The sequence below is a fragment of the Poecilia mexicana genome, unplaced genomic scaffold (genome assembly GCF_051168715.1).
Source record: "Poecilia mexicana isolate PSO_F unplaced genomic scaffold, ASM5116871v1 scaffold_17, whole genome shotgun sequence".
Lineage (NCBI taxonomy): Eukaryota > Metazoa > Chordata > Actinopteri > Cyprinodontiformes > Poeciliidae > Poecilia > Poecilia mexicana.
This window is the reverse complement of record NW_028263386.1, coordinates 23,342,208-23,368,617: the sequence shown is the minus strand read 5'-3', so window position 1 is coordinate 23,368,617 and position 26,410 is coordinate 23,342,208. Positions and strand designations below refer to the sequence as shown.

The following is a 26,410-nucleotide window of genomic DNA, read 5'->3' as shown; positions in this document are numbered from 1 at the left end:
CATATTATATATATATATATATATATATATATATATATATATATATATATATATATATATATATATATATATACTTGATGGCACTTCAAAATAAAAGCATTGAATGTAAACAAGCATAGCGGGAGACCTTCACATGCCAAAATCAATTAATAAACTTCACTTATGTCACAGTCCCTTGCCTTATGATAAACTTATCCCAGTTGTTGCATTTTTCTACCTTTTGAGTTTGTCTTCCTTCAGCACATCAACAAATAGCATATTTGAATTTTTGAACTAATAAAAACCAGTGAAAGTGGATGACATGCGCATCTTTTTTGTGTTTCTAAGACAATTTACACATTTTTTTCCATTAGGTTTTAGCAATTAGCTGTCTTGTTTCTCATGACACAAGACATTTTAATAATGCACCTTTCTAAAATTTGCTGTCATATTTTTGACAGTTTTCCACTTTAAAAATGTTTTCTTTTTAATGGTTATAATGAATGTTGACACTGCAAACTGTGGCAGGCTTCTGCAACGTTTAATCATAACGAAATCAAATATCCTTTTATTTATGTATCTAAAAATTTGCAGAAGTTTTAAGATCAATATTTTGTGTGAGAGGTCCAGTCCTCCAACTAGCCAGCTATGTTTGCTTATCCCTTGGGCAAAGGACCGGACATAACACACAGTAAGGACCTGCCTTGAGATATAATTAACTTCCTTGTTGTTTTTGATGATAAACTTTTGATTTCTTTTTTTTTTAAACAATTATTTTTAGCGCAAAAACCACGGAAAAGAGGAGTCGAGAGCCCAATATAAAGTACACGAAAGAGGACAATATGTTTAAAACGTCTCGGATTTAGTCTGCATTGACAGAAAGTGGTTTTTAACTTTGACTGGAAACGAATGAAATGTGAAAACCTCTTAAGAATCTGATGATCGTTCGTGCTTCAAATAAAGCAGCAGCGATGGCGTAACAGACTGGTTCTGCAGTGCCATCTGGGAAGAGTCGAGCAGAATGGACCTGCGAGACTAAAATGGCTGCCATCCTGACCTGTAGTGCAGTTTCCCCTCACGGCCACCAGAGAGCAGTCATGACCCTTTACAGGTCAGCAGTCTGGTCGCCTGCAGGACGGAGATAAGCTATCCACAAACGCCATAATTAGAAATGAACTCATTTCAACTCCAATGACAAACATCTTTTATTATTTTTCATCTGCTGGCGATTAGTTTCTTGCATTTTGCACACTTCGGGTCAGGAGCGGAGTTTAATGAAACCAACTTAAAGGCTTAAAGTTAACTGAACAAAAAAAAAAAAAAAAGCAATTTAAACATAAATATCTGTACAACCCAAACAAAAAGTTCAAAGAACTGGATTGTTGGAGAACTCAGTTTGACAACAAAGCTCAGAAAATGATCTTTTATACGTTTGGATGATCATTTCTGTGTATTTACCGGACGCACGCGCACGTTGGCCCACGTACTGCCGCCACGGGATTGGCTGATTGGATTATTGCAACAGAAGGTAGTCAAACAAGTTCTTAGCAGTGGCGCTTTTTATTTTTCTTAAGAGTTATTGTCAGCGTACAGCGGTTTTAGAAGTCTGTATCCTGTTTTTGACCCATTTACCGGAACTGTCAGGATGCCCAGAGGGAAACTGTGCCTGAGTGAAGGCGATCGATACAAGCCAGGAGGTGTTTCTGACTGCTGCCAATCAGCGCCACATCTGCAGTTATTAGCCTCACCGGCAGAGAGGGACGTCTGGCTCGAACTTCAAATATGATTTCAAACAACAAAGAAGCATTTTTGCTGCAGAAAAACAAACAAACACACAACTCGAACAATCAGAGGTTCTTCAATGGTCCATTTATATTTTTTTGGAGCAGTTGCAATCTGTTTGAGGCAATAGAAAGATTCACAATTGTCTTTTTAAAACACATTTGGTCTAGCAACAAAAAAAAGGAGAAAAAAAATCAAATTAAAAAAAAAAAAGGTCACCGACATTGCATCTCCGTTATAAGTCAGGTTTTCTGCCTAAGGATCACAAAAGACATACATGACGTTGTCAGTTTCCAGATGCTCACTAACAAATACGGCACATCTGTTGGTTATCCAGTGTGTGTGTGTGTGTGTGTGTGTGTGTGTCTGTAGGGGGGAACAGCTTCGTTCTGAGTGGCGTTTTAAGCATCAGAAGATGACCTCTAGGACTTCTAAAACAGCAGTGGGTAGGGCGGGGCCAGGGTCTGCCGGTCAGCTGATCCAACGCAGCCTTTTGTCGCTTGATGACAAAAAAATACTCATGCATTCATGGGATGCAAGTTTTGCACTTTGACATGAGGAGGTCAGCTTATAAAAAGTGCATTGTTAGAGTACTCACAAACTTTGACTTTTTTTTTTTTTTTTATCACATCAACTACGAGCCCCAATGTGATTTATCAGGATTCATAGTTTGTTGCTAAAGTGGAAGAAATTTTTTCAGTTCACTTTGCTTTGATTAACCCTAAATCAAATCCTGGTCTGGTCAGAGAAACTGAACCAGTGTGTGAAACACGGTGGTGACACCGTCATGCCTTCACCTTCCAGCAACGCAACAATCCTTCAAATACAATTCGCTTCAGTTCAACCCATCTTGTTTTTTCTTTTTAATAACAAAGGGAAACCAGGAGTGGTTTCACGTTTTCACGTATTAAGGCCCAGTCAAAGTCCAGACCTAAAACCAATCAAGTATATGTGACAAAACCTGAAAATTGCTGTTCACAGATGATTCCCATCTGATCCGACCAGCTCCTTTGCAAATAATGAGCAAAACTTCCAGTGTCTAAATGGCAAAAACTTGTAGAGAAAGTGAAGTGCAGAAGAATCAAAATCTTACCAAGTACTTTCTGTCAAGTTGCCAGTGCAATAGCCTAGAAAACTTAAAATATGACAAAGCAACTTTACAAGTAACTTTTCAGCAAGAAACAGAAGCTTGTTTTAAGCTCAATATTGATGAAAAAGTACAAGTTCCACTGGTAGATGGACAAGACATTTTCCCCCATGTAATAAGTAAAACAATCTGCCAGTTTTTATTTTTTGCAGTGTGTTGACCATAAATGCAAATGTCTTCCACATTTCCAGATTTCATTTAAGTAAAAAAAAACAAAAAAACAAACAAAACAAAACCCAAAAGAAAACAAGATGCATCTCTTTCCTTCTCACTCACACTCCATCTATCCAATTGAATCCAATTCAAGTCCATAAGAGTTTGTGTTCTGTGACACAACAAGTATTACAGAAAAGTCCAAGCAGTGTGAATACTCCAGCAAGGCCGTGCGGATACCCAGAGTAATCCGGAGATGGTTTGTGCACTGTTAAAACACCGACACGTTGGTAATACTCAACAAATGTAGCACCTTGTTGGCTTGAATCAGCGACAACGTAGATCCCTGGCGCCTGGGCTACTCTACTCCACATAGCAACAACGTTACTACACAAAGTTGACAATTTAGTGTGTTGACAAGAAAAGAAGATGTGAACAAAATGCCTACATGTAGCTGTTGTCTTTTTTTTTTTTTTTTTGGTTTTGTTTTTTTGTTTAACAAGTCTTTTCCCGTTACTGTTGCTGCTATAAGTGACATCCACATCTGCACATAAAAAGTATATATTTGCATTTATATAATATATATCCGTACTCTATTAACAGATTTGTCTACCATGAAGTTAGAACTGCCACCCATCTCTCAGAAAAGTTTTTTCTTTTTTTTTTTTTCGTTTTGTACTTCAAACATTGACTATTTTACAACACAGAAATCAACTAATTTTGTACAACGTCGGAGCGAGTGAAGCTCTGCCGGGGCCCCACTGTGCCTCAGTGGGGTTTTACTTTTTTTTTTTTTTACTTTTTTTTTTTTTTGTCGTGTGTGTGGGGGTGGGTTTTCTTTTTGTTGGTGCAAGTTAGACACTTTTTCATCTCAGTAATACACAGTTTCTTTTAAAAAAAACAAAGCATGTACAAACTAGCGTCGTCTGAACCGAGAGGCTGTTCAGCTGAACTTGGACCCTTTGGCGCACTCCGTTAAGCCGAGAGGACGTTGTCACGCTTGTTTGGCACAGTTATATACAACAACGGGTGACGAGTCGCTTTGAGGAAGGCCCTTCCCCTAAACGACAAAGAGCGGATTTGCGACGTCGAAGCGCAAAAGCTAGCCTAGAAAAGCGAAAGCGAGCAGAGAAAGAATGGCGCGTCAGTCGCTCTCTCTCTTTCTCTTCGGCTATTCCTGGCGGCGGTACCGTCTGCTAACAGCAGGGCAGTGAAAGGAGCACCGTGACCCAGCAGTTCATCTCCAGTGTTTCACATTAGCGACAAACAGATGACTGTGGTGTGAGAGTTTAAGTGCGGCTATTCCGTGTGATACCAGGTTATCGGGTGAGGCCGACCCAGTGGCAAAAAAATAAAAATAAAATAAAACAACGACAAACTAAAAAGGCCAGAAAAGAACATGAGAAATAATGCAATGTACAGTACACAATGCATCTGCGTCAACATACAGTGGGACATCAAATACTATACACGGGAATTTAAAAAAGTAGAAAGAAACGGACAAAAACAAAAAACCTCCAAAACGTTTCCGTTCTCCAGGCCGGAGAAGGAGATACCTCGCTGAAGCCCAAACTAAAAGTATGAGTGACATACTAAACGTCCGACAGCTCTGCCTCTTGTGCTTCACGTTACAACAAGCCATGTTGCTATAGCACATATTTACAGGCGACCACTTTCACCGTGTCCCCCTCCACTTCCAGCCGTGAAGACCGCTTATCTGTTTCTCTCTCTCGCCGCCGTACTTCCGATCCCCAAAGCAATCGCCGACCCAAACCTTCCTCTCCTTCCCTTCTCCCTCCCCGTACCCCGTACACTCAGACTCTCTCCCCATGTCTGTCTCGTCCCTCAGGGGTCCAAGGTCTTCCTGCCGAGCTGAGCACTCTTTGAAAACACTTGTTGATCAGAAACGCAACACATGAACAAAATGTGTCCGATTGGTGGTGTGCATGCACATGCGTGGCAGCTCTTCTTCACGTCGGCCCCCTTTCGTGCCGTCCTCAGACGTCTCTGTCCCAATGTCTCCGTCGTACTACTCCGTCTCCTCTTCCTCCTCCTTTGTCCTGCTATCTATAATGCTACTCAGAAACTACAGGGGAGAGGGAGAGGAGGGAGGCAAACTGTCCTCTCAGCTTGAACTCCAAACTTGAACCGTCCCCCCTTCTCCCGGTCATTCGTCTCGTCCTCCTCCGTTCCACGTGTCCCTTTAGACCCAAGAGTCCGGTGAGGCTGGGTAGTGGCTGGTCTCGTAGTTGAGCTCACTGTAGGGTCTGGAGGCCGAGTAGAAGTCTACATAGTTGCCGGTGGACTTTAGTCCCTGTAGGTGCATGTTGAGGTCGCCCTGCGGGGGACGACCTCCCGAGTGGACCTGGCTGTCGTAGAAGGCCTGGTCCTCGTAGTTGCTGCTGTCCAGTGGCGGGGGGTTCTGGAAAGGAGGATAGGGCTCCGATGGTAGGCCTTGGGAAGAGACCTGGAAAGAGACCAAAGGTCATTCGTGAGAGGAAGCAGTTTGTTCTGCAAACAGGGGTTCCTGTTGCTCTCTTCTGTACGGGAAAAGATTGTGGCGCACACAACTGTTGATGATGCCTTCCCAAAACTCGATCCTACCTGATGTAGGCTCTCTTTACCTGTTAGCTTAAGCAGACTCTAGTAATTAGCTCTCTTCCAGTTGCCTGTCAGAGTAAAGAGGGGTGAATCTAAATGGACTGAAGTTTTTCAGATTTGCATTTGAATAAAACCTTAAAAACCAAACATGGTTGTGCTTCTGTTTTGCTGTTATGTTTTACTTTTTGTTGAGTTATTACATAAAACTCCAGTCAATACATCAAACCTTTTTAATGGTGCATGAAGACAAAAGTTCAACGGGCGCTAATACTCTTGCATACTTTGTGGCTTTGATTCAGATTTCCTCAAGCAAACTACTAAGATAAAAAAATTAAAAAGTTTTTTCCCTCCACCAGCTTTTACAATCTGCTAATGACACTCCTTTTCTTTCATTTTTTCACTACTAGCAAACAAATGAAATTTCACTGACTCAATGAGAAGCAATTAAAGAAAACTGCTGCAAAGTGCAGTCCTGTAAAAAGTCACGGTAATAAGTAATGTTGCCTCTTTATAGAGTAAAGCTGATAAAGTAAGAGAAAGCATTAGAAGTTTTTGAGGACTGCAGTATGCAACCTCGGCTTGAAGACATCTGTTTATGCACTGGCATGTTAATGTCCTGGCACATAACTCTGAGCAGCCTAAGCTGATAAGCAAGATAAACTCATCACTGCACCACCATCACCACGCTCACGCTTCATGGTTAAATACGTCATTATATCCCAACAGTTTGGTTTTTCATGAGGAAACGCTCTGCTTACAGCCCTTCCAAACAAATCGGACCTAATTTTTGTATTCTGCTGTCGAATTGTCAAGAGCTTCCGAAACAAGAAAGACTTGTCTTTACCTGGTTATACTTCAGATCATCAGTAGGGGACACGTAGGCTCCTCTGTGCAGGGTTGAAGACCCACCTGTGATCTGACCTGGAGGCACAACGGGTAGATGTTTGAGCGACAACGGCACAAAACAAGTAAGAAATCTTGAGTTTAATGTTCTTATACAAGCGCCTTGTGTGAAAAGCATGTCTTTGGTTTTGTTGTCACTTAGGGGTTAATGGAGAACCTTGCATCCGGGGATGGAAGAACAGGGTTTCTGCTGGTTGCACCAACTCAAATTTAAGATGTTAAGAATTTACGACCCATACCTCCACAGGAATGTCAAACTTCATCCAGCCAACTAGTGATGAATTAGCTAGCTGCTGCATCTAGCTAGCAAGGCTGGTTCAGCAGCTAGTTAGCGTTAGCCTCACCCATCTAGAGTCGCATTTAATGTAGACATCCATATTTTGACTGACAGAATAGTCCGTAGAGGAAAAAAGAAAAAAAGATAAATAGTCCTGTCAAAACAAAACTTAAGACTTGTAATTAATGTATTTGGTGCCGACTTACTTTAAAAAAAAATGAATTTAAGACACTGCATAGCCTTGACTTTACATACATGAATTTAAGGTTTTTTAAGGATGCACGGCCTCCCTGTAGAGCGTGCTGTACACACAGGTTCCACCTGTTTGTCTTTTCCTCAGAGGGGATTTTCCTGCGTGAATCCTTGGAGACGTTGTTCCCTCGACAAACACCGGGAAACCTAGCTCGGCTCGACTCAACTAACCCAAGCCACCGTTAAGGGCCCACGAGTTGAGGCTCCTTCAACAGAGAGCCGAAGAGCTGAGGCTGTTACACTGTCTGCTTGCCGTGAGCCTGTAATCCTGAGTGTGTGTGAGAGAGAAACTCTGGTTTACTCAGATGGGGAGAAATCCTTCGTGACGCCTGCAATGAAGATCAACATGAACGAGTGTGGAGAGAGTGAACTCAAGGTCCTTTTCTCTCGGTCACCATTTTCTTCAGGAAACGTCTCATGATCATAGATAACAGAACTTAATCAGTACAATAATAATATTGCAGAATCAATCAATCAGCAACAGCTGCTTCCCCATTTGCAGTATTTATGTTTGTTCATAATTTGGTTTGTGTATATCTGACCAATGTTTGATTGTGTATTGATGATCAATTACACTTGTAGCTTAAAGTCATTTGCTGATAAACTTTAGATGTTTTTATCACTGGTTGAAAATTGAAACATTGAGGAACATAAAGAAAACATCCGGGTGTTTTTTGAACGTGAGGCAAGAATTAGGCCAGTCATAATAAACAATGACTCAATTATTTGCATGATAAACTAAAACAAGCTCAATCATTTCCATTTGCATGATTTTTTTTGTTTTTCTCTTTTTGTCTTCCTATCAAAAACTGGATGACAAAAGTCTTCAGTCTCACCTAGCCCTTTGCTTGAAGGATAACTTTCTTTACAGACTTCATCATTCGTTTTTGTCATGATCGCGTTTCCTGTATTTATTTTTAGGGTTTTCTGTGTTCAGTTTCTGTCCTGCGAGTCTCTGCGACTTCCCCGTTGATTATTCCCAGGTGTGTCTCGTTCCCTTGATTACCCCGTGTGTATTTATGTCCACCTGTTGTCCCTGTCTCATGTTGTCTGCCGGCACAGTTGAACTGTGAAGTCCTATGTCGGCATTAGCTCATCGTGTCAGTCCTTGTTGTCAGTTGCTACTGGTATTTAGCTGTGTGCTAACTTCTCTGCCATGCCGCCTGTATTGGACTGTTAGAGCATCTTCATCATTAAACTCATCATCTTCACCATAACCTGGGTCTCTGCATCAATCCTCACCACTGAAAAACCACACTTTATGACAGTTTTACTTGTTTCTGTTTTTTTATTATTATTATTTTGGTTATTTAAAATGTCTTCCAGCTCTAGCGTTAAATGCTCATCAAAATTCAAAGTTTACTGATCCTTTAAAAAGCGTTCTTGCATTATTACGCTGTTACCGTTACATTACTTGAGAGTGGTCTGAAAACAATATTATCGTTTATCGTGATAATTTCTGGGACAATTTATCATCCAGCTAGGTTTGTTGTGGTGACAGGCCTAGCAAGAATCATTCAGGTAACAAATGGAAGAGAGATTGACAAATAGATGGATGGATATACATGACTGATAAATTACTCAGTATTATCATGTTGCCTCTCTCTAAAAAAAAAACAAAAAACAGATAAGTTTCAGTTTGGAGTCCAAATGTTTTTATTGTGTAAATGTAAAGTAAAGATGTCTTTGCAGAAAGCTTGGCTCAGCTCAGCTCGCCCTCCTTCGCCTGCAGCTTCAGTCAGAGCACAGATATGCAGTTGGAGCTGATTCTCCAACCTGTTGGTTTCAAAACCAAATCACCCAAAAAATGCTAAAGCTTTGCTGCATGCAGGCAAACCAACAGACACAAGTCTGTAGGCCGACTTTCTTCCTAAAGCCTTTAACCCCACGGGGAAAACGGCGACATTGTGACAGACATACAAGATGAGATCCCTACCCGTCATGGCGTCCTTCCGGGACGTGTGCTCGCCCTTGTTGCCATGGAAACTGGCATTGCCGGTAGACTCGTAGTCTGCCTTTCTCTCCTTCAATGCCATCATCTCTCTGGGGGATGCGGGAGCACTCGCTGCGCACAAAGCACAAAACAAAAAAAGAAAATCAAGACATGCACACACAGAATTTATTTACTGTTTTATTTCAATATACATGAGGAGGAGAGAACAAAGGAAGCAACAAGTGTGGATGAAACATTCTGGAAACCTCTCACGACTCTTCCTTTCTTTGTAAGCTTGGTCACTTGGATTTACTTGGTTTCAATCTAAACTAACAAACGGAGATCTGACGCTTTACGGCCAACGGAGGCGGATTTGTCGGCAAACCCCGGTAAATCTGGACGAATATCCATGAAGTAAAATGCTTCATTAAAGCCAGCAAGTTCTCATATTCATAAATTAAGAAAACTCTGATCAGTCTGGGCAGATCGTCCAGAGCTGTAAATGTTCTTCTCTTTTGTTCACCAAAAGAGTAAATCCATAAAATTTGGATTTAAGACGGTCATGGATTTTGTCTGCTGAACCATTTGAATCTGGGATTAACCTTTACGTTTTGTATCTGTCTATTCTGAAACACCCAGTGAGGAACCTTTTACAGACTTTTTTTCTGTAAAAAAAAAAACCCATCTTGGAAACCAAGATGGGTTTTGGGTCTTGGAAAAACAGACCCAGAGCATCACAGACCTAACTTGTCAATAATTCCTTAATATGGATGAAAAAGTACTAGTTCTAATGGGGCTTTTTGCCCCCCCACTTATAACAAGACACATTTCCATGTATTAAGTGAAATTATCTGCCAGTGGAACTACAACTTTTTCATTAATACTAAGGAATTACTGACTTAAAACAAGCTCCTGTATCTTGTCTTATTTCAAATTTTATAAGATATTTACAATAGAAACTAGAGAAAAAATGCTTCTTTTTTTGCAGAGACAGATGTTAACTATAAATATAAATGAAAAGTTGAATTAAACATTGCACTTTATTTTTCAGTGTGACATTATGTCGATGTAATAAAAGACGATTTTTGTCCCTCCCCATCCTCTAATTCTTTACCGGTGGTGCAAACGCAACACATTCCTCGTAGCCTGTATGTCAGTTTGTTGTCACTAATATCACCCCTACTTTTTGGATCCCAGCCGTGTTAAACACAGAGTCGTCTCTTCCATCTTTTGCAAACTTTATTGTTCCACTATATGGCACTTAGAAAAGCATCCATCAGTTCAGAGCCACACATGTTTTGGTCTAATGTACGCTCCGCTGTCGGCAGCTTTGCACATAAAAGCAGCTTCACTCCATGCCACTTTATGTCTTCAGCATGCATTAATACGGTTAACATTGATCCATATGCTCAGACGCAGTTTGACTGTCGGTCTGTGCAGTCGGAGCGCTCTCTCATCCCTAAAGCTGCCGACACACAGAGACACTCGTAGCTTTCTGTGAGCTCTACAGACCATCTGCTGCAGCTTGTAAACCGAGAAACAAGACAAAAGATCAAATTAGATTCCAGATCACAAAGTCTCACTCGACAGGCTCAGATTACTGCACAATATTTCTACATATAGATCGACTAATGACACCTGCTTTGCTCTACAGGTGACCGATTTCACTTTTCACGCATGTGCGACGTCAGCGATGTTACACCAGGTGCCTTCGTACAATTCCATTGTTTTGTGGCATCCCAACCACAAACCACATCTGTTATTGAGATTTTACGACAAAACGCTGCATCATCGTGAAGTGCAGATATTTTTTTGGCACAGAAAAACCTGGAAAGTGTGACGCGGATTTGAACTCAGCCTCAGTTTTTCCTTCCTATCAGGAGGGAATCAACTTGAATTTATTTTCAGATCAAAACAAAAAGTACATTTAAAGTTAGATTTCCTTGATGACAGGAATATCTTAGTATTCATTCATCCTACGTACGTAGCGACATGCTGTTTCTCATCTCTATGTGTCAAAATGTGATTGTTGATGTCTTTGATTTTCACTTTCATAACTAAAAACTTTATTTTGATGACCGGTTTGTTCCACATGTGGTTTAATTCGTCCAACATTGTGGACATCTGGTGAAACAACAGAAAATACATCTGTTTTACCTGTCGCTTTAAATTTAGGTCAGTGCTTGAGATTAAAGTAGAATTTAATCCTTCATATTTAAAAAAAATTATTTCTTCACACATATGGATCCATGAAAATTTTACGATATTTATATATTATTGCTGCAGCAGTGAAGTAATTGTTGCTTTCTCGCTTTAAATAATCCCCACGATCCCTCTAAGTGTTTGTTTCATATTGACAGAAAAACATGGTTAAAAGATAAAAACCAAAATCATACATGGTTTATAATAACTTCAAGAAAAAAAAAAAAAACAACTACACAGAGAAATCTGCTGTTGGAAAGCAGGTCTAAAGAGGCGCGCTGCTCAGACGAGTCCAAGACTGAACTTTTAAATAAAGTGTTACCAGAAGATTTGTAGATTTTAATCTCGTACAAAATCAAACACAACTAAAAAAAACCCTTCGCATAATTTTCCTCTCAAATCCAATAAAATGATTCGAGATTTGTGGCTGTAGCAAAACAAAACGTCCAAACTCAGCGGCACGGATTGAGTCTGCAAGCATCGTTTCCAGCGCGCCACAGAAACACTTTAAACTTGAAGTCTGTCTCTTTGGTTTCACAGCAGTCATCACTGAGGCAGCCTGAAAAGATCAGAGATGATGATGAACATTGTCAGAAGCTGTCACCATCACCACCACCATCATCGTCATCAGCCCAAGTTCTGTGAGACTTCAGTGGCTCGTGTTATTCAAACCCTTCCTCTGACAACATGAGGACGGGACACGGAGCACGGACTTTTACTCGACAGCGGAGTCATTTGTTGGCAGCCGCCGCGCTGTGAAGGTTGGAGAAAACTCGGGCTGTGATGGAGCGGCGCTTCTTTGACCGGCGGGAAGAAGGATGAGGGGCTTCGAGAGGGAGGAACGCAAGAGAAAGGGAGGCGTGGAGACACCCACCTGACCGGTTGTTCGGGGACGTCCGCACCGGAGAGATGGACGGCGTGCGAGAGGAGGAATATGGTCGCTGTCTGTCCCGCTCTATCGTGGAGGAGGAGCCCACGAAGTGGTACTGCGAGTAGCCGTCCTGGAAAGAAAAGAAAAAAAGAAAAGAGAAAAAGAAAAGAAAAGAAAAGATGGGGCAGGAAGGCGGTTTGATTTTCAGCGTCTCAGTCTGTCATTATTCATCGCACACAATAAAAACAAAACAACTTCCAGAGACAAAATGGCCGTACCTTCTTGTAAAGACTCCGGAGGTCTCTGTACTGCCACATGCTGTTGAGGACTTGCGATGCTGCTTTCACCACTTTGGGACTATGTCTGGGAATTCAGCAGAGAGCAAAAGGACACAGCGTAAAGCTCGACTGTGTTTTCATTACTGACGAAAAAGATTCAGAAATATCAGCTAAAAAGAAAAAAAAAAAAAAAAAAAAAGAAATCCTACTCATTGTAAAGCCTTTGCACCTTCAAAACAAAAGACGTGCTTTCCGTCTCTGTTGTGTCCTCAAACTGAACCGACGCGCTGACAGCGTGATTGCTGTTTGTGATTAATTGGCCAACATTTCAATCTGCTTTTCTTCCAGGTTTTCACTCAGCTGACTGATGGCTCGGAGTTTAATTGGCTTGTGTGGCCTTATCACAGTCTGCGAAATTAAACTTCATTTCTCCGAGACATTTCAGTCGGCGTTACTGTTTTGGGTTTGCGTGAGGGCAAACCGTTTATGAGAGAGAGGAAAATCACCTTTATGTTCCGAGAGCATCTCTAAAGCACTGATTTTAGTCATAAAACAAAGTAAAGTTTTTATAGAAATGAACTAAAGTTGGTGTTTTACAGTTTGGCATCTTCATATGTTCTTATTTTACTTGTCCTCATGGTTAAAATGATAATTGTTCTAGGCTTTACTGAACATATTCTTCATCTTCAGTGCCTTGGAACAGTAGTTTTACTCATTCTTCATGTTCTAAGCACAACCATAAAAGTATCTTATCTAGAAAGAAGCAAGAAGACCTTTTACCACGCAGATGGCAAAGGAAGCTTATGGAAGTTGGTTTGCTCACTGAACAACAACAAACATGCAAAGTGTTAACGTGTGGTGAAACATGGCGCAGGCAGCATCAGGCTGTGGGAAACAGGAAAATTGGTCACAGTCAACGGTTTAGGTCCAAACACCTGGATGCATGTCAGTGTGATGACAAACCGCAGTCTGAACATCTTGAACTGGTGTGAAAACCTTTGCAAGGCACAGTTAGCATTTTGTTTGGCTTTACGGATTCTGTGTTTATAAGTTTATAAAAAATAACCTTTGTGAAATTTCGGGAATTTAGGGTAATTAAGCTACTTTCTAATCCTCAAAGTTCAAATCATTTTAATGATAGTTATTGTTCTGTTGTTAATTTAATCAGTTAGACCATAAATAGCGTTGATCTATCAGACTGAGGAAAAAAAAAAACAAAGCTCTCCAAAAATCACAATCTTGAGACCTTGTGTTCTCAACTGTCTCTATCTAGTGGATGTTAAAAATTCAAGAAGTAAACAGCAGTCTGCGCAGAGAGCACACGATGACGACGACCCGGCTTTAGTTCAGCTTTGTGTTCACACAGGTGACCTTCAGCTTCACCTTCCTTCAGCTCCCTCTTAGATTCCGGCGCCTTCTAATGTCGACTGGATTCCTCCCAAATGTGATTAACAACGACACAAAAACTAACAGCTGACAGTCACAGTACATTTCAAACGATTCCCAGACGAGCCGTTTGTAAGCTGAGCGGAGTGGATAAATTGTCTTTTTAGGAGTTTGTCTGGGGACAATCGTAAGTGATTCTTTCGGCAGGTAAAAAATAAAAAATGGAGCCAGTATACCTTTTTAGTATATTAGTCTGACATTTAGTTCTTTTGAAACTAAAACCGGTTTTATTCTCTTTAAATCCACGTCAGACTTTGCAACTGTTATGAGACTCCTCATCCCGCTTCGTTCACCCGCCGTCGCCGTCGCGGCCGCCTTCCCGTTCGGCTTACTTGTCTCCCTTGCTGCGCGCGATGCCGATGAGCTTCTCGATGCCGCCGGCGTCCCTCAGGGCTTTGGTGTTCTCCATGTTCTTGGTGATGACCTCGTGCAGCGCGCAGCAGATCGCGGTGATGGTGTCGTCCGACATGGTCTTCCCTGCCAGGATGCTGCTGTTGATGCTGCCTCCTCCTCCTCCTCCTCCTCCTCCGCCGCCACTGCTGCTGGTGGTGTTGTTGTTGTTGCTGCCTCCGGGTAAGCGATGCACCAAGTCCCTCATGGCGTATTTGCCTGGTCGAAGGTGATGGACAGAGTGGGGAAGAAGAAGAAAAAAAAAAAAGGTTTAGCGGGAGGCTGCAGATGAGTTTTTAGAGGAATGAGAAACAAGATATGAAATAAATACTGTAATTCGTGAGAGTATCTTCAGGCGGAGCTGCAGGAAACACCTTTTTAAAGTAACTCTTTTTTATTTTTTCCCTCAAAACTCTCTGGAAATGTTCTATCTAAAGGTTATACAAGTTTGAGGTGAGCTTTGAAGTCTGACTTAAATCAACTCCACCCGAGGCTACGGGCTCTCGAAAAGCTTCTGGAAAACCCCTTTGTTGCACTTTAAAAACCCCCAGAAAAAACATTAAAATATAAATAAGAAGTAAACTTGCAGGACGTTAGGTCTGTTGTACCAATATGATCAATATGTATGTCTTAATTTTCAACATCTCAATAATAACTAAGAATTCACAAAGTAGAAATTAAAAAAAGAAATAAATCTATAATCAACTTAGAATGTTCCGGTAGGAGATGAATCGTTTTATTGTGGTTTTTATGTTTTTCTATGATGGTAGAGATGATTAAACACAGTCGATATTCATAAAGAGAAAAACAAACATGCATTGAAGTACCAATACAAAGAACACAAACAGCTCAAACTTTAGCGTCATTAGCGGCTAATTGTTAGCTTGTTGCCATATCTTCCCAGTGCTCATGAATCATTTGGATTCACTCTGTCAGTGCTTCTCGTTTCTGTACCGGCCGCCTAAATTGCTGCTGGATAAATTATTTAGAAGCTATGGAAACTTCTTTAGCTCTGTCAGCCATCTGGACAAGAAGCCATTGTAAGCTAGCTCTGTCCAGATGAAGAGGCAACACGAGGACGTCTTCCTTTCGTACTTCAAAATAAACCCAAGGTGTTGACCTTAAATCAGTCACCTTCACACAAGGAGATATTATAAGTAGCTTAGTCTTCCCTTTGTGTTTTGTGGTACTGTATTTCTTCTCTCCATCTAGAAAGAGCTATAATTAATTAATGCTAACTCATCTTGGTTGCACATGCAAATTTATATACATCAACGTAGACAAGACTTTAATGTTGCCACTAAAGTATCCCTTTCAAATAATTTGAACTAAGGTGTTGCAAACTCTTCTCAGGTTTATCAAATCCAACACAGATGCAGATGTTCTACAAATATTTGAAGAAAAAAACGTGAGGGCTTGATGATTGGGAGTTAGGCTCTGCTTCCGGACACCAAGACCTTTTGCTCTGAACTTTGTGGGACGGTCCCCTCCTGTTCCATCGTCACTGCAGAGCAGTGCACCAGGCAAGGGCCACAGAAACGTGGATTACCTAGATTAGTGTGGAGGAAGTCCTGACAGAACACTTTCTGGATGAATTAGACCTGAGACTGCAATCCAAAGCGTCTCATCCAAATTCAGTGTCTAACCTCACAAATGCAATTTTGAAAGAACGATCAGAAACGACCGCAAACACAGCAAAATCTGTGTTTTTGCTGTGTTTGCAAAAACATCAGCGGTTTGTTCCTTGAGTTCATATATTCACATTTACCTACAGGCAGACAAACAAATCATTTTGGCATTATAGTCAAAGAAAAACTAGAAAAAAGCTTAATCACAAGAAAAACAAGCGTCATCTCTCGGCGTTTATGCTCGTCAGTCACATTCCCTGACAGAGACAGACTACATTTCCCATGACACCCATGTGATTCTGTCAGAGCATCGTGTTCTCTTTGCCCCATGGCTCTCGTCCTGACCGGGTCATCATCGCCATGTGCCGGCGTTGAGGGCCGGGGGTCCCGTCACGGCTTCCTGACAGCTCACTTCTGGACCGCGTGCGACTTCCTGTCGTACGGCTCGCTCCCGTCTCTGCTTTCGTGCGCGCTCCAAACAGCGAAGCCCTTCGTCACATTTGTATTGCCGGAGTAATAAAACAACAGTTGGCTGGCAAGCAGAGCCGCCGCTGCTGACAGTATTGATATTTGCAGCTGAGAGCGCCGCGGACCTGACCACACAATATGCTGTGCAGCTCAAGCAATTTCGTTGTGTTCCGACCAAGGGGAGGACAATATGTTCCCTGAAAACACGGCCGCGTGCACCGGGGTCAGCACAAAGGAAAATTTGACATCGCGGCCTACATCCTGCCGAGGACGCGGATGGCCGCATTCACCGACCGAGACATCACACGGTTTAGCTCAAAGCCAAAAGCATCGAACGGAGCAAATAGAGAGAGGCATGTGGCTGTTGCCATGGGGACCAACAGAAAAGCAGAGTTTATTAAAGACATCAGTCAGTCTCTAGCAAAAAAGAAAGAAAAAAAACCTCCCTAGCATCAGGTGTTTGGCTGTGCTGTGTGTTGTACAGAAAGGAGCAAACAGAGAGATTAATATTCCAAAATGCATTTCAAATACCTTCTTTGTTTTCATTTTGCAAATTGATTTTAACTTCAAACAATTAATCCTTTTCATGAGTTACATTTGCAAATAGATCTGCTAAGATACCTGCTGCAGTGCAAATTCTCTTTGCCACAATCTGTTTCAATTATGGCAAAATCAGGCTTCGTTTGTAGCAATAACATGACAGCTGATGTTTGAGATTCACTTTTGAAGTAAATGAGAGCGGCTCAGGTTTACCTACACATAGAAAGGTCAAACAAAAGGTCAGATTTTAGGCTCAACAATGTCCTTTTTTTGTTCCTTTTTGTTTATACTCCAGGAGTGAATTCATACTTTCACCTCATGACGCAAGATGTAACAGCAGATCGGATTTATAGAAAATGAGACAAAACGAGATTATAGTAATATTGTCGAATTTTTTTTTTCATAATTTTTTTTACAGAGATATTACCGCCAAATGTTGTAATAACTGGCTAAACTTCCTTCACCTGATAAAAATCCCATCCTGACACCAGCTGTATATCACGTCTTAAGACATTTTTTTCTTCAGATTCTTGACCCCTGGTATTTGGGGATCACAGCTAACTTTAAAATCCACAAATACTTGAGGTCTTCTCTAAAAAAACGCTTCCAATTACCTATTTTAATTTTCCATACACCAAATATACCTCTATATGCATTGACATGCACAATGGAAACTGTCTTCAAATATCTACAGCCAATCAACACCAAAGAAAATAATCGGCATTCCTGGAGTTTCTGCTGTGCAGAAGCCAGACGTTAGCATGTCAAACAGGTAGCTATCAGCTATTTCAGCTCAACAGGCTGTTTTCTTTCAAATATTTTCGACATGCTCTACAAAAAAAGAATAGGCAGATTGTCTGCGAGTCATTTCTGCATCCCAGAAAAAAAAAAAAAATCCATGAATGGGTGAATCTGAAAACCTTGAACCGCAAATGACAGGAGGTCCGCCGTACACCTTCAGCTCGGCAGAACCTCCTACATCCGCTGTGTTCGGACGGCTTACCGATGAGCTCCTTGTTCCGAATGTCCAGAGCCATGTTCCTCAGGGCCGTGGCCACGGCGCAGACCACCCGGTCGTTGTCTATCCTCAGTAACTCCACCAGGATGGGCAGGCCCTTCTCTTTGCGCACCGCGGCTCGGATGTAGACGGACCACTGGACAACGGGGCGATGAAAAGACGTGGACAAAAATAGAATCAAAGATTTGCAACACTTTCATTTGGTGCCAGTTATTATAGGACAAGTGTTAGCCACATAGACTGTTGTTGACATTGACAGGTACCCCCTGTGACGGGGATGTCAAACTCATTTTCGTTTTGGGCCAAATCAAGATCACGAATGCTCTTAAAGGGCCGGTTGGGCCCTTTAAGAGCATTGAACATCTTTTCAGTCCCTCTGGGATTTCGTGATTCATCTTGTGATGTTTTGCAATAAAAAACAGTTGTTTGTGATACCAACTTGGAAATATTGGCAATATTTGCACTTATTTATGATGATAAATGCAACTTTTTATTACTTTCTGCATGGACTATAATCTGACATCAATTAAGGCAGAGGCAGCTGTTTACTACAAGTAAACGTTTTTGACAGAAACCACGTATTAGCGCAAAAAAGTGCAGGGATTTGTTGATTTGTTGAATTTCCAGGATATTTCTCAAGAAACTGGAGGGACTGATTGGTATCATTTGGCAGTTAAACGCATAAAAATGCATTAATTTGATTGAAAAAGTATTTAAGCACATTTAGTGTTTGGTCTAGATGTTAAGTTGTAAGTAGCATACTGCACATGTGTTGGATGTAAGGTAATGGGAGGCGGGGCTACAACTGTAGTTTTTCATTCGGTAGTGAGAGGAGCGCAGGATTTTAACTGTTAACTATTAAAGTGTGGATGCTAAAATCAGTTGTGTGATTATTGAGTCAACACTGGAATCTAGAGGGCCACATAAAAAGCTATGGCGGGCCGGATTTGGCCTGCGGGCCTTCAGTGTGACATGTAATCGTATGCTTACAATTAACAAAAGAATACTGCATTATCATCACTTTTTTTCCAGTTAGCTTTGATGAAAACCATCAAGGTTTCTTTTATTTGAAAACGACTTGGACTTTTTCCTCTCTACTGGAACTGCGAGCTCTTCTCCTCTCCTCTCTTCTTTTCGATGCTGCTCGGTACGACAATGACGGCTCTCACCTTCCAGCTGCCGGCGGCCAGGTTCTGCAGAGCCCCAGCTGCTCCCTCCAGGGTGTCCGGGTTGGAGCACTCGGACAGCAGCGTGAGGTAGGGCTTGACGATGGTGGGGTGCCACAACATCTGGATGCCTTTCGGAGGCTCAGCCAAGTCCGGGAAGGGCCCGACGCCGTCCCACTGCAGAACGACAAGGCAGCGGCTCAGAACGGAGGAGCAGTCGCGAGTCCTCGCGTATCTGAGGGGCCCGGCGGCGCTCTCCGCAGGCAAAAGCAGCAAACGAGAAGGAGAGGATTCCTTGTTTCATAAGGCGCCGATAAACGAGGCGATGCTCATCTGCTGCTTGAATCGGATGAACTCTCGAGCGCTGATGACGCGTTCATGACATACCTCAGAAAATGTTGGCGCGGGGCTGGAAAAACATGGATTTCCCGAGACTGTGCATTCGCTAAACAGAGTAATGATGAGTGCATGAGAAGCTGTAACCTGCCGTGTTTTTAATAATGGAGTGATAAAGCTGTTGTATCTGTCTGGCTGTAAGTTGCATGGCTCTCCATTGTGCAGTGTGAGGGAGAAACGCTTAAAATGTAATAAATATGAATCTGAAAAGTGTGGCATGGATTTCCATCCAGTCACCCTGAATCAATAAATCTAAAACAAACTTTAGATGCCACAAAAGCTGCGGTCAAATTTCGGTGCATCTCTCTGCACTCCTAGGCGGTTTTTTCTTTTTATAAAAGAAAAAAATTGGAGAGTTAGTGTCCACATTACTGTCACAGACACTCTAGCGGATGTACACATGAACTTTGACTGGGCCATTCTAACAAATTATTATGTTTTGATCTGAAGTGTGTTCAGGGAAACATCCAACCTGGTCTCAAATCCTTGGCACGCTCGAAAACGTTTTCCTACGTAGCTGATTAGTGAGTCAAACTTCATTAATGTGACACCTGTCAAGATGAAAATAAATAAAATAAATAATAAATAAAATAAATGTTCGTTTAAATTCCAATGAACATTTGACACCGGAGCAAAACGAGCAAAACGACGGAAAACGCAAATAAAATGACTTATGAAAAGTCTGCAAACAAAATGGTCCTTCAATTTTGCACCCAAGGACCAAACTGAATACATTTGTCATCCAGCTTTTGGTGGAAAAAGAGAAAAGAGAAAAATGATAAATTATGCCAATGGAAATTATTAGGCTTGTTTTAATTAATTGATTTATGGGTTAATGTGACAGACCAAGCAGTTATTTGTTAAAACCAGACAAAATTCAGATTTTTCTCCCATTTTACTAGTACATACTCATTTGTGCTGGTCTTGCACTAATCTGGAAACAACTCTGATGATGTCACCCCCCTCTCTAATGCTCGAATAATCTTGCAAACTTTATCTTGCGATACCTTTTTGCAGATTTACCTGAGGACATTGTTTAAGTTTAGTATGTTTTCCTGCCACCCTCTAGTGAATGTCGTGTCATAATCTTCTCGGCTTTGCTTCTGCAGACGTCTCCGTCTCTCTGTCCGCTGATGCAACACGATATCAGCCCATCTTATTTTCATGTGACCAACGTGTGATAGCATCCTTCGCTGCATCTGTAACCCCGCCAAGCGCTGCTGTCCATCTTTAGCCGCTCCTCGTGCCTTTAATCTGATTTCACCGCTGCACCCTCTTTATCGTCTCCTGTCTCCTTCTCCTCCACTTCCTTTCCCTTCCTCTCCTCTAATTGCCCCGCAGTTGTTGGAGTTTTGTCCTCTCCGGCACACACACTCCCTAATCGCTGCTTCATGGTAATCGCCTGCAGCTGCACTAGAGTGGTGACGACGCACAGACAGAAGGGAGAGAGAGCGATGGATTTTTTTTTTTTTGAAGAGGTTATGATCTGTGCCTACTTCAATATGATCATTAGGACCCGCCGTCCTCCCCCACAAGCAGAAAAAGACGTTTGCATGGAGAAAATCCAGCAAACAGAAGGTAATGAAACCCGAGTCCCAAAACCGGTTTCATAAATCTCAGCCAGATTCAGAAATGATTGGCAGAGGTGATGGTTGGGGGTGGAAGAAAAAAAAAAAAGTCATGCAAGGAGGATGAGCAATTCAAACACCGGAAACGGCGTATTTTCAGTTCCCACAGCTACACTGGAAGTAGTTAAAAAAAAAAAAAAAAAAAAAAAAAAACATCCTCCACTCAATCAGAATGATGCTGATTGCTCATTTGCATGACAAGAGGGCGGAGCTCGTCGATATCTTGCTTCTGCCTCTCAGCTGCGTGGAGGATAACACTCGAGGAATCCAGAGAGAGAGAGAGAGAGAGAGAGAATCAGCCTCACAGAAATCAGAGCGCAGGCAGCGAGCAGACTAAACCAAAACATTTAGACGATGCATAGCCTTTAAAAAAAAAAGTAAAACAAAAAAAAAGGTCCACTCTCACAACATGCTGTGTGGACGCGACTCGGCGTTTTGTAACAAGTGTAATGTGTGACTGTGGAGTGGAAAGGAAGCGAGGCGTGGCTCTCAAACGTTTTCATGTTCAAACATCTCTAAATAAGATCCAGGAAAACTAGTTGTTTCCAAATTCAAAATACTTCACTGATTCCAAAGGGGGAATTAAATGTTTTTTGTAAATCAACGTCTGCAGAGTTACTGTAGACAATAACGCCTGTTAGCCTGTTAGCAAGATCTATTCTAGATCCTTAGATCTACAATAACCAGAACCTGTTTATCCAATTTGATGTTGGTCTATCATACAACATTTGATGAAATGTTAAAGTTTGTGGTTGCATGGTGAGAAAAATCTGGAAAACAATTCAGCAGGAGTGGATATTGTTTTAAAGGAGCTCTATGTTTATTATTTATTACTGCTGTGGAATAACAATATAATTTTACTGTAACGCGTTTTAGCTCTGGCACTAAATAATGCTGAATACACTAAATGAGTCAGATGTAAAAGAATAGAGGCTCAAACAGCATAATATCTAAATAACAGAATTAACTGAAAATCTATTTATGATACCAAAACCAAACAAAAAAAAAAAAAGAATCTCTGATGAACTAAAAAATACTGCTGAGACATCACAGAAGAACTCAGATATTTAGAGAGGAAAATAAAATAAAAAAAAGCTGTGATGAGTCCCAGTTTGCAACAAGCATCATCATAAAAACTTGATGGGCTTCAAGAGCAAAAAGAACATTTAATGTGTCATTAAAAAGTTAACGTTACAGTTAAAATTCGATGATGCTTGATGTTAATGGGGAGCAGAAGAGGAAGCGAGGCGGATAACGGCGCGGTGGCGGGCGAGGCTGGAGATGGTGAGACGTGTCAGAAACGAGGCCAGAAGGCACTGCAGCCATCAGGGGACAATGAAAGAGTTCCCCAAAATGGAGAATGTGTGTTAGTTTCTGAGTTTTTTTTATGTTTTAACATGAACACTCATCAATGAATTCAGCTGTTGGGGGCTGTGCTGATGAATATTTAAAGTAAAGCGTAGCTGCAGTCCGTATCTTATCCAGACAGTTTTTTTTTTTTTTTTTTTTTAGCTTTGTTTGTACATTTGAACCTAAAACCTTTGAGCTCTCGTTCAACATGGCGCCTAAAACACACTGAAAGTTGCTAATTTGCTCTTTACACAGTTTGGATTTTATTTAATGAGGGGTAAGGATACGTGGATCCACTCTTCTGCATCTTTTCTTTACCTTGAGTTTATTTTATTTAAAGGCTTTGCATTAAGTGAAATATGTCATTATCAGCTTGTGTTACTAATAGTAAGTAATAGTTTTACTACAGTTAACTTTTCACTTTTACTAGAGTAATATTTGTATGATGCATCGCTACTCTTACTTGAGTAAAATTTCTGGATAATCTACCCACTAAGTAACTTCAATGAAGGAAGAACAAACACAGATACAGTTTGTATTCAAGTGAAATCTCTTGTTTGCATAAAAGCTTCATGTTGTTCTGATGGTTTTCTTTTTTTGTTATCTGCTAGGCCCGTTCTGCCAATCACAGGTCAAATGATTAGACGTAATCGTCACTGGAATTGACTGAATTTAGCGATAAACCAGAAAGATAACTTACAGATAATTTGCGGTTTGCAAAAGTTCAGATGATAAAACTTCTGAAATCAACCAAATCTAGCTTGTTCTTCTTCCACTTCCCAGTTTTTTTTAAAGGTTTTATCAGCGCTAGTGGCCTTTATTTGATAGTTGATTGACAGGAAAGTGGGTAATGAGAAATGGGGAAGACATGCGGCAAAGGTCGTCAGGCCAGGAATCGAACCTGCGACGGCCGCGTCGAGGACTGAGGCCTCCAGATGTGGGTTGTGCTTAACCCCTGTGCCACCATAGCACACAACCACTTTGCAGTTTTGCCTCAGCCTGTGTTGCAGCGCGCCGTGTAACCACGACTTCCACAAACGAAATGAATCATACGCTTCTTTTCTAGCAGGCGATTGGGACGAAGGAGGCGAAGGAGGCTTGGGGTCCTGCGTGGCTGGAGCCAGTTTGATGGCGACCTTGCCTTGTGGTCTGGTGCTGCAATCGGAGGTGGAAAGCGTGAAACCTGGCCACCTTCACGCTTACGGTCTGACGTTTGTGTCAGATCACCGTGTAAATAAGAGGCTGCCCTCGGGTTGTTAGCAGATCAGATACACTCATGTCATTTAGTGAGCAGTCCTGAGCTCACTGAAAGCCGGGTTGTAGCTGATTGTTTCTGCTGTATCATTATTTAATCACACAATTTATTTGTTTTTTAAACGTAGCTGAAAGGTGCCTCTGCTCTGACCTGTCAAGAAAACTGGCATGGACTTGTGAGATCTCTCTAGGTACACGCAGAAAGCAGGGTAAAAGGCCTGAGGAGTAACGATGATCTTGTATGTTGATTTAAGAATGATTAAAGAAATGAAATGAAATACATATGTGTGTAATAGTTGGAATGAAATATATAGGTGTATAATAGTGTATTAGTTGAAATGATTGATGTTTTGTAACCACAATGTCTGTAATGTACGACTGAAATATATAATCAGTATTCATGATCTGCGCCAACAGTAACAACTTAATTGTTAGATATTTTCAATGGTTTCAGATAATGGTAAAACAAATTGATTATGTACATTATAAGAAGACTGTAGAGTTGAGCACAGGAAAGGAACAGAGTGAATTAAGTCACTAGCACTGAGCTGGGCGGTGGCCTCAGAACGATTGCCAAAAAAGGTAATAACTACCAGATGGCCAACAGAAAAAAGAGAAGTATTGCAAAGGAGTTGCAGCAGTCAAACGCAAAAGAGGGAGGTTTGTGTATTACCAAATTCAGGGTGGAACAAGGTTTGGGCAGGACGGTACTTCCCGATGAGATATTCGGGAAGGATGAGTCATAAGACCTCTCCCATACACAACTGTGGGCCAAGAGGGTTTAAAAGCCAGCGAGCTGGGGAGGAAACTGTTCTTAGTCCGCGGTGCTGAAGGAGAGTCAACAAGAGGACGCAGGCGAAAGATCAGCAGAGGACCGCACCCTGGGACCAAGGGAAAAGTTGAGACTTCTCGCCGCAAAGGAGGACAAGATCCGTCAGCCCCAGCCCTGGCCCCTGAATCCGACCGTCTCCTCTGCCTCCACCCTACGATCCCTATTCAACTGCAGCAGACTTGGGGAAAAGACAAAGGTCACTAAGTGATGAAGATTCTGTTCGTCTAAAAGAAATTGGACAGATTGGCCTTGCTGCTTTTCCGAAAGAGGACTTTGCCCCACCAGGACAGAGACTCTGACCAAGGACAACTAAAGGTTTCGGCTGCCAAGATCGACCAACACCGGGTGTGAGTTGCCCTGCCCCTAGAGCCTCGCTCAGTGAGAATAGTGACACAGGTTAGGGATTAGAAAGAAGATAGGGTATGATTAATTTTATGATTTGAGATTATTATGTGTTACCATTTTATAATTTCTTTTACTAAACTTGCTTGTCATTTACCCCTGCTAAAGCTTGCTTAATAAAATATATAATAAAAAATAATAATAGAAGTTGTGGACATTGAAATTAATTAAGTCACCGATTATTGAGAGTTCTCCTGGTTTTAAGTAAAATCTACATGCATGATTCTAGAAATTTGATGGCTTCGTACTTTCCTTTGGTGAGTAATAAATAATGGCCCTGGGGCTTATATCTAAGTCACTAAATCCAATCTAGCCGATAACAAGTGCACGTTGTTTTAAGGAGAAAAGCTACCGTTAACAGGAGTGGTTGTTGAAACTATGCTGCAGTGAGTGCTACTCTGTCGACTGTTTCTCAACTGAAAAGGGCCGTAACTTCTGGATCTGAAGGTAGTTAGAGCTAGACGAGTTTTCTCCGCCGCCAGTTTAAATAGAATTTCTCTAGTAAACCTATGAAAGGGTAAGACCCAGGTTTCAGGGATTTTCCGGACCTGTTAGACAGAGAACTGGTCAATAGTCAGTCAGTGGTGAGGTTAGGGCGTGGCTGGCTATTGCAGAATAACGAACAGACCCTTTTAACTCTGCTTACAAAATGACTTTTTTTGCATTAAACACACAAATGTATTTTTTTCTTCTTCTTATGTACGATTATAAAAGTGTAACCCAGTAAGTAAATCGTCCAACTGCGAGCTTCTTCCAGTGCCAGTCAGAAGTTTACATACACTCACTATGGGTATGAATGTCATGTTAATTTTAGCTTTTATTTTTTTAAACCGACTTTATTGTTATAAACAAAAAGATTGAGTGCACATAAGTTATAACAATAGAGATCCAAATACAGACATGCAGCCAAAACAGATTCATGTCCCTCATTGCTCTTTGTAGCCATAAGTGAAGTCCTTGCATATTTAATCTCTCTTGTTGTCAGTAATGATGCAGCTAACTTGACTAGCTTGGTTTCCTCATGGATTTTCAACAGGCTAATCCATTCTGGTTAATGTTGACTTGCTTTATCCGTTCCTGAGCAACCATTTTGTTTTTATTGCTTTCCTAAGTCAGATCCTTACAGACGTTGTTTCGTTGCTCTTTCCTGTATGAGAAGTTCATTGTTTAGTTCAGTTTTATGTCATTGTTCTGCTTTCTGATAGACCATCACACTTTCCTGTTGGAAAAACCAATCGTATAAAACGTTGTTTCAAGTCGAACTTTATGCTGTCGTTACATCATCCGCCTTGTGCAACGATCCACCAATGGTTCTACCGCCGCCAGGCTCGGCAGTCAGCCTGGTAAGTCTCAGTCTGACTCGTCCAAGAATGTCCGTCTTCAGTGTCTACTAAAAAAAAAAAAAAAAAAGCATTTGGCTTTTCCACGTTGGTTGCTACAAATTTCATCCAAACACATTTCGGCTTTCTATTCCTTCGGTCTGCTCAGGACCAGCAGAAACCTAACGACTTGTT

At 41.4% G+C, this 26,410-nt stretch overlaps 1 protein-coding gene across 1 annotated transcript in view; it reads right to left on the bottom strand.

Annotated features, from left to right (window-relative positions):
* Positions 1–1,829: 1,829 nt before the first annotated feature.
* The window catches only part of ctnnd2b (catenin (cadherin-associated protein), delta 2b), a 135,839-nt gene continuing 111,258 nt past the window's right edge, over positions 1,830–26,410 (bottom strand). Inside the window, exons 16-23 of the mRNA XM_088014978.1 lie at positions 19,038–19,211; positions 17,854–18,004; positions 14,157–14,433; positions 12,379–12,463; positions 12,104–12,230; positions 9,031–9,159; positions 6,507–6,583; positions 1,830–5,528 (exon numbers count right to left, since the gene is read on the bottom strand). Coding sequence (XP_087871104.1) covers positions 5,265–5,528; positions 6,507–6,583; positions 9,031–9,159; positions 12,104–12,230; positions 12,379–12,463; positions 14,157–14,433; positions 17,854–18,004; positions 19,038–19,211 — 1,284 coding nt within the window. The 3' untranslated portion in view covers positions 1,830–5,264. The remainder of the gene's footprint in view (positions 5,529–6,506; positions 6,584–9,030; positions 9,160–12,103; positions 12,231–12,378; positions 12,464–14,156; positions 14,434–17,853; positions 18,005–19,037; positions 19,212–26,410) is intronic.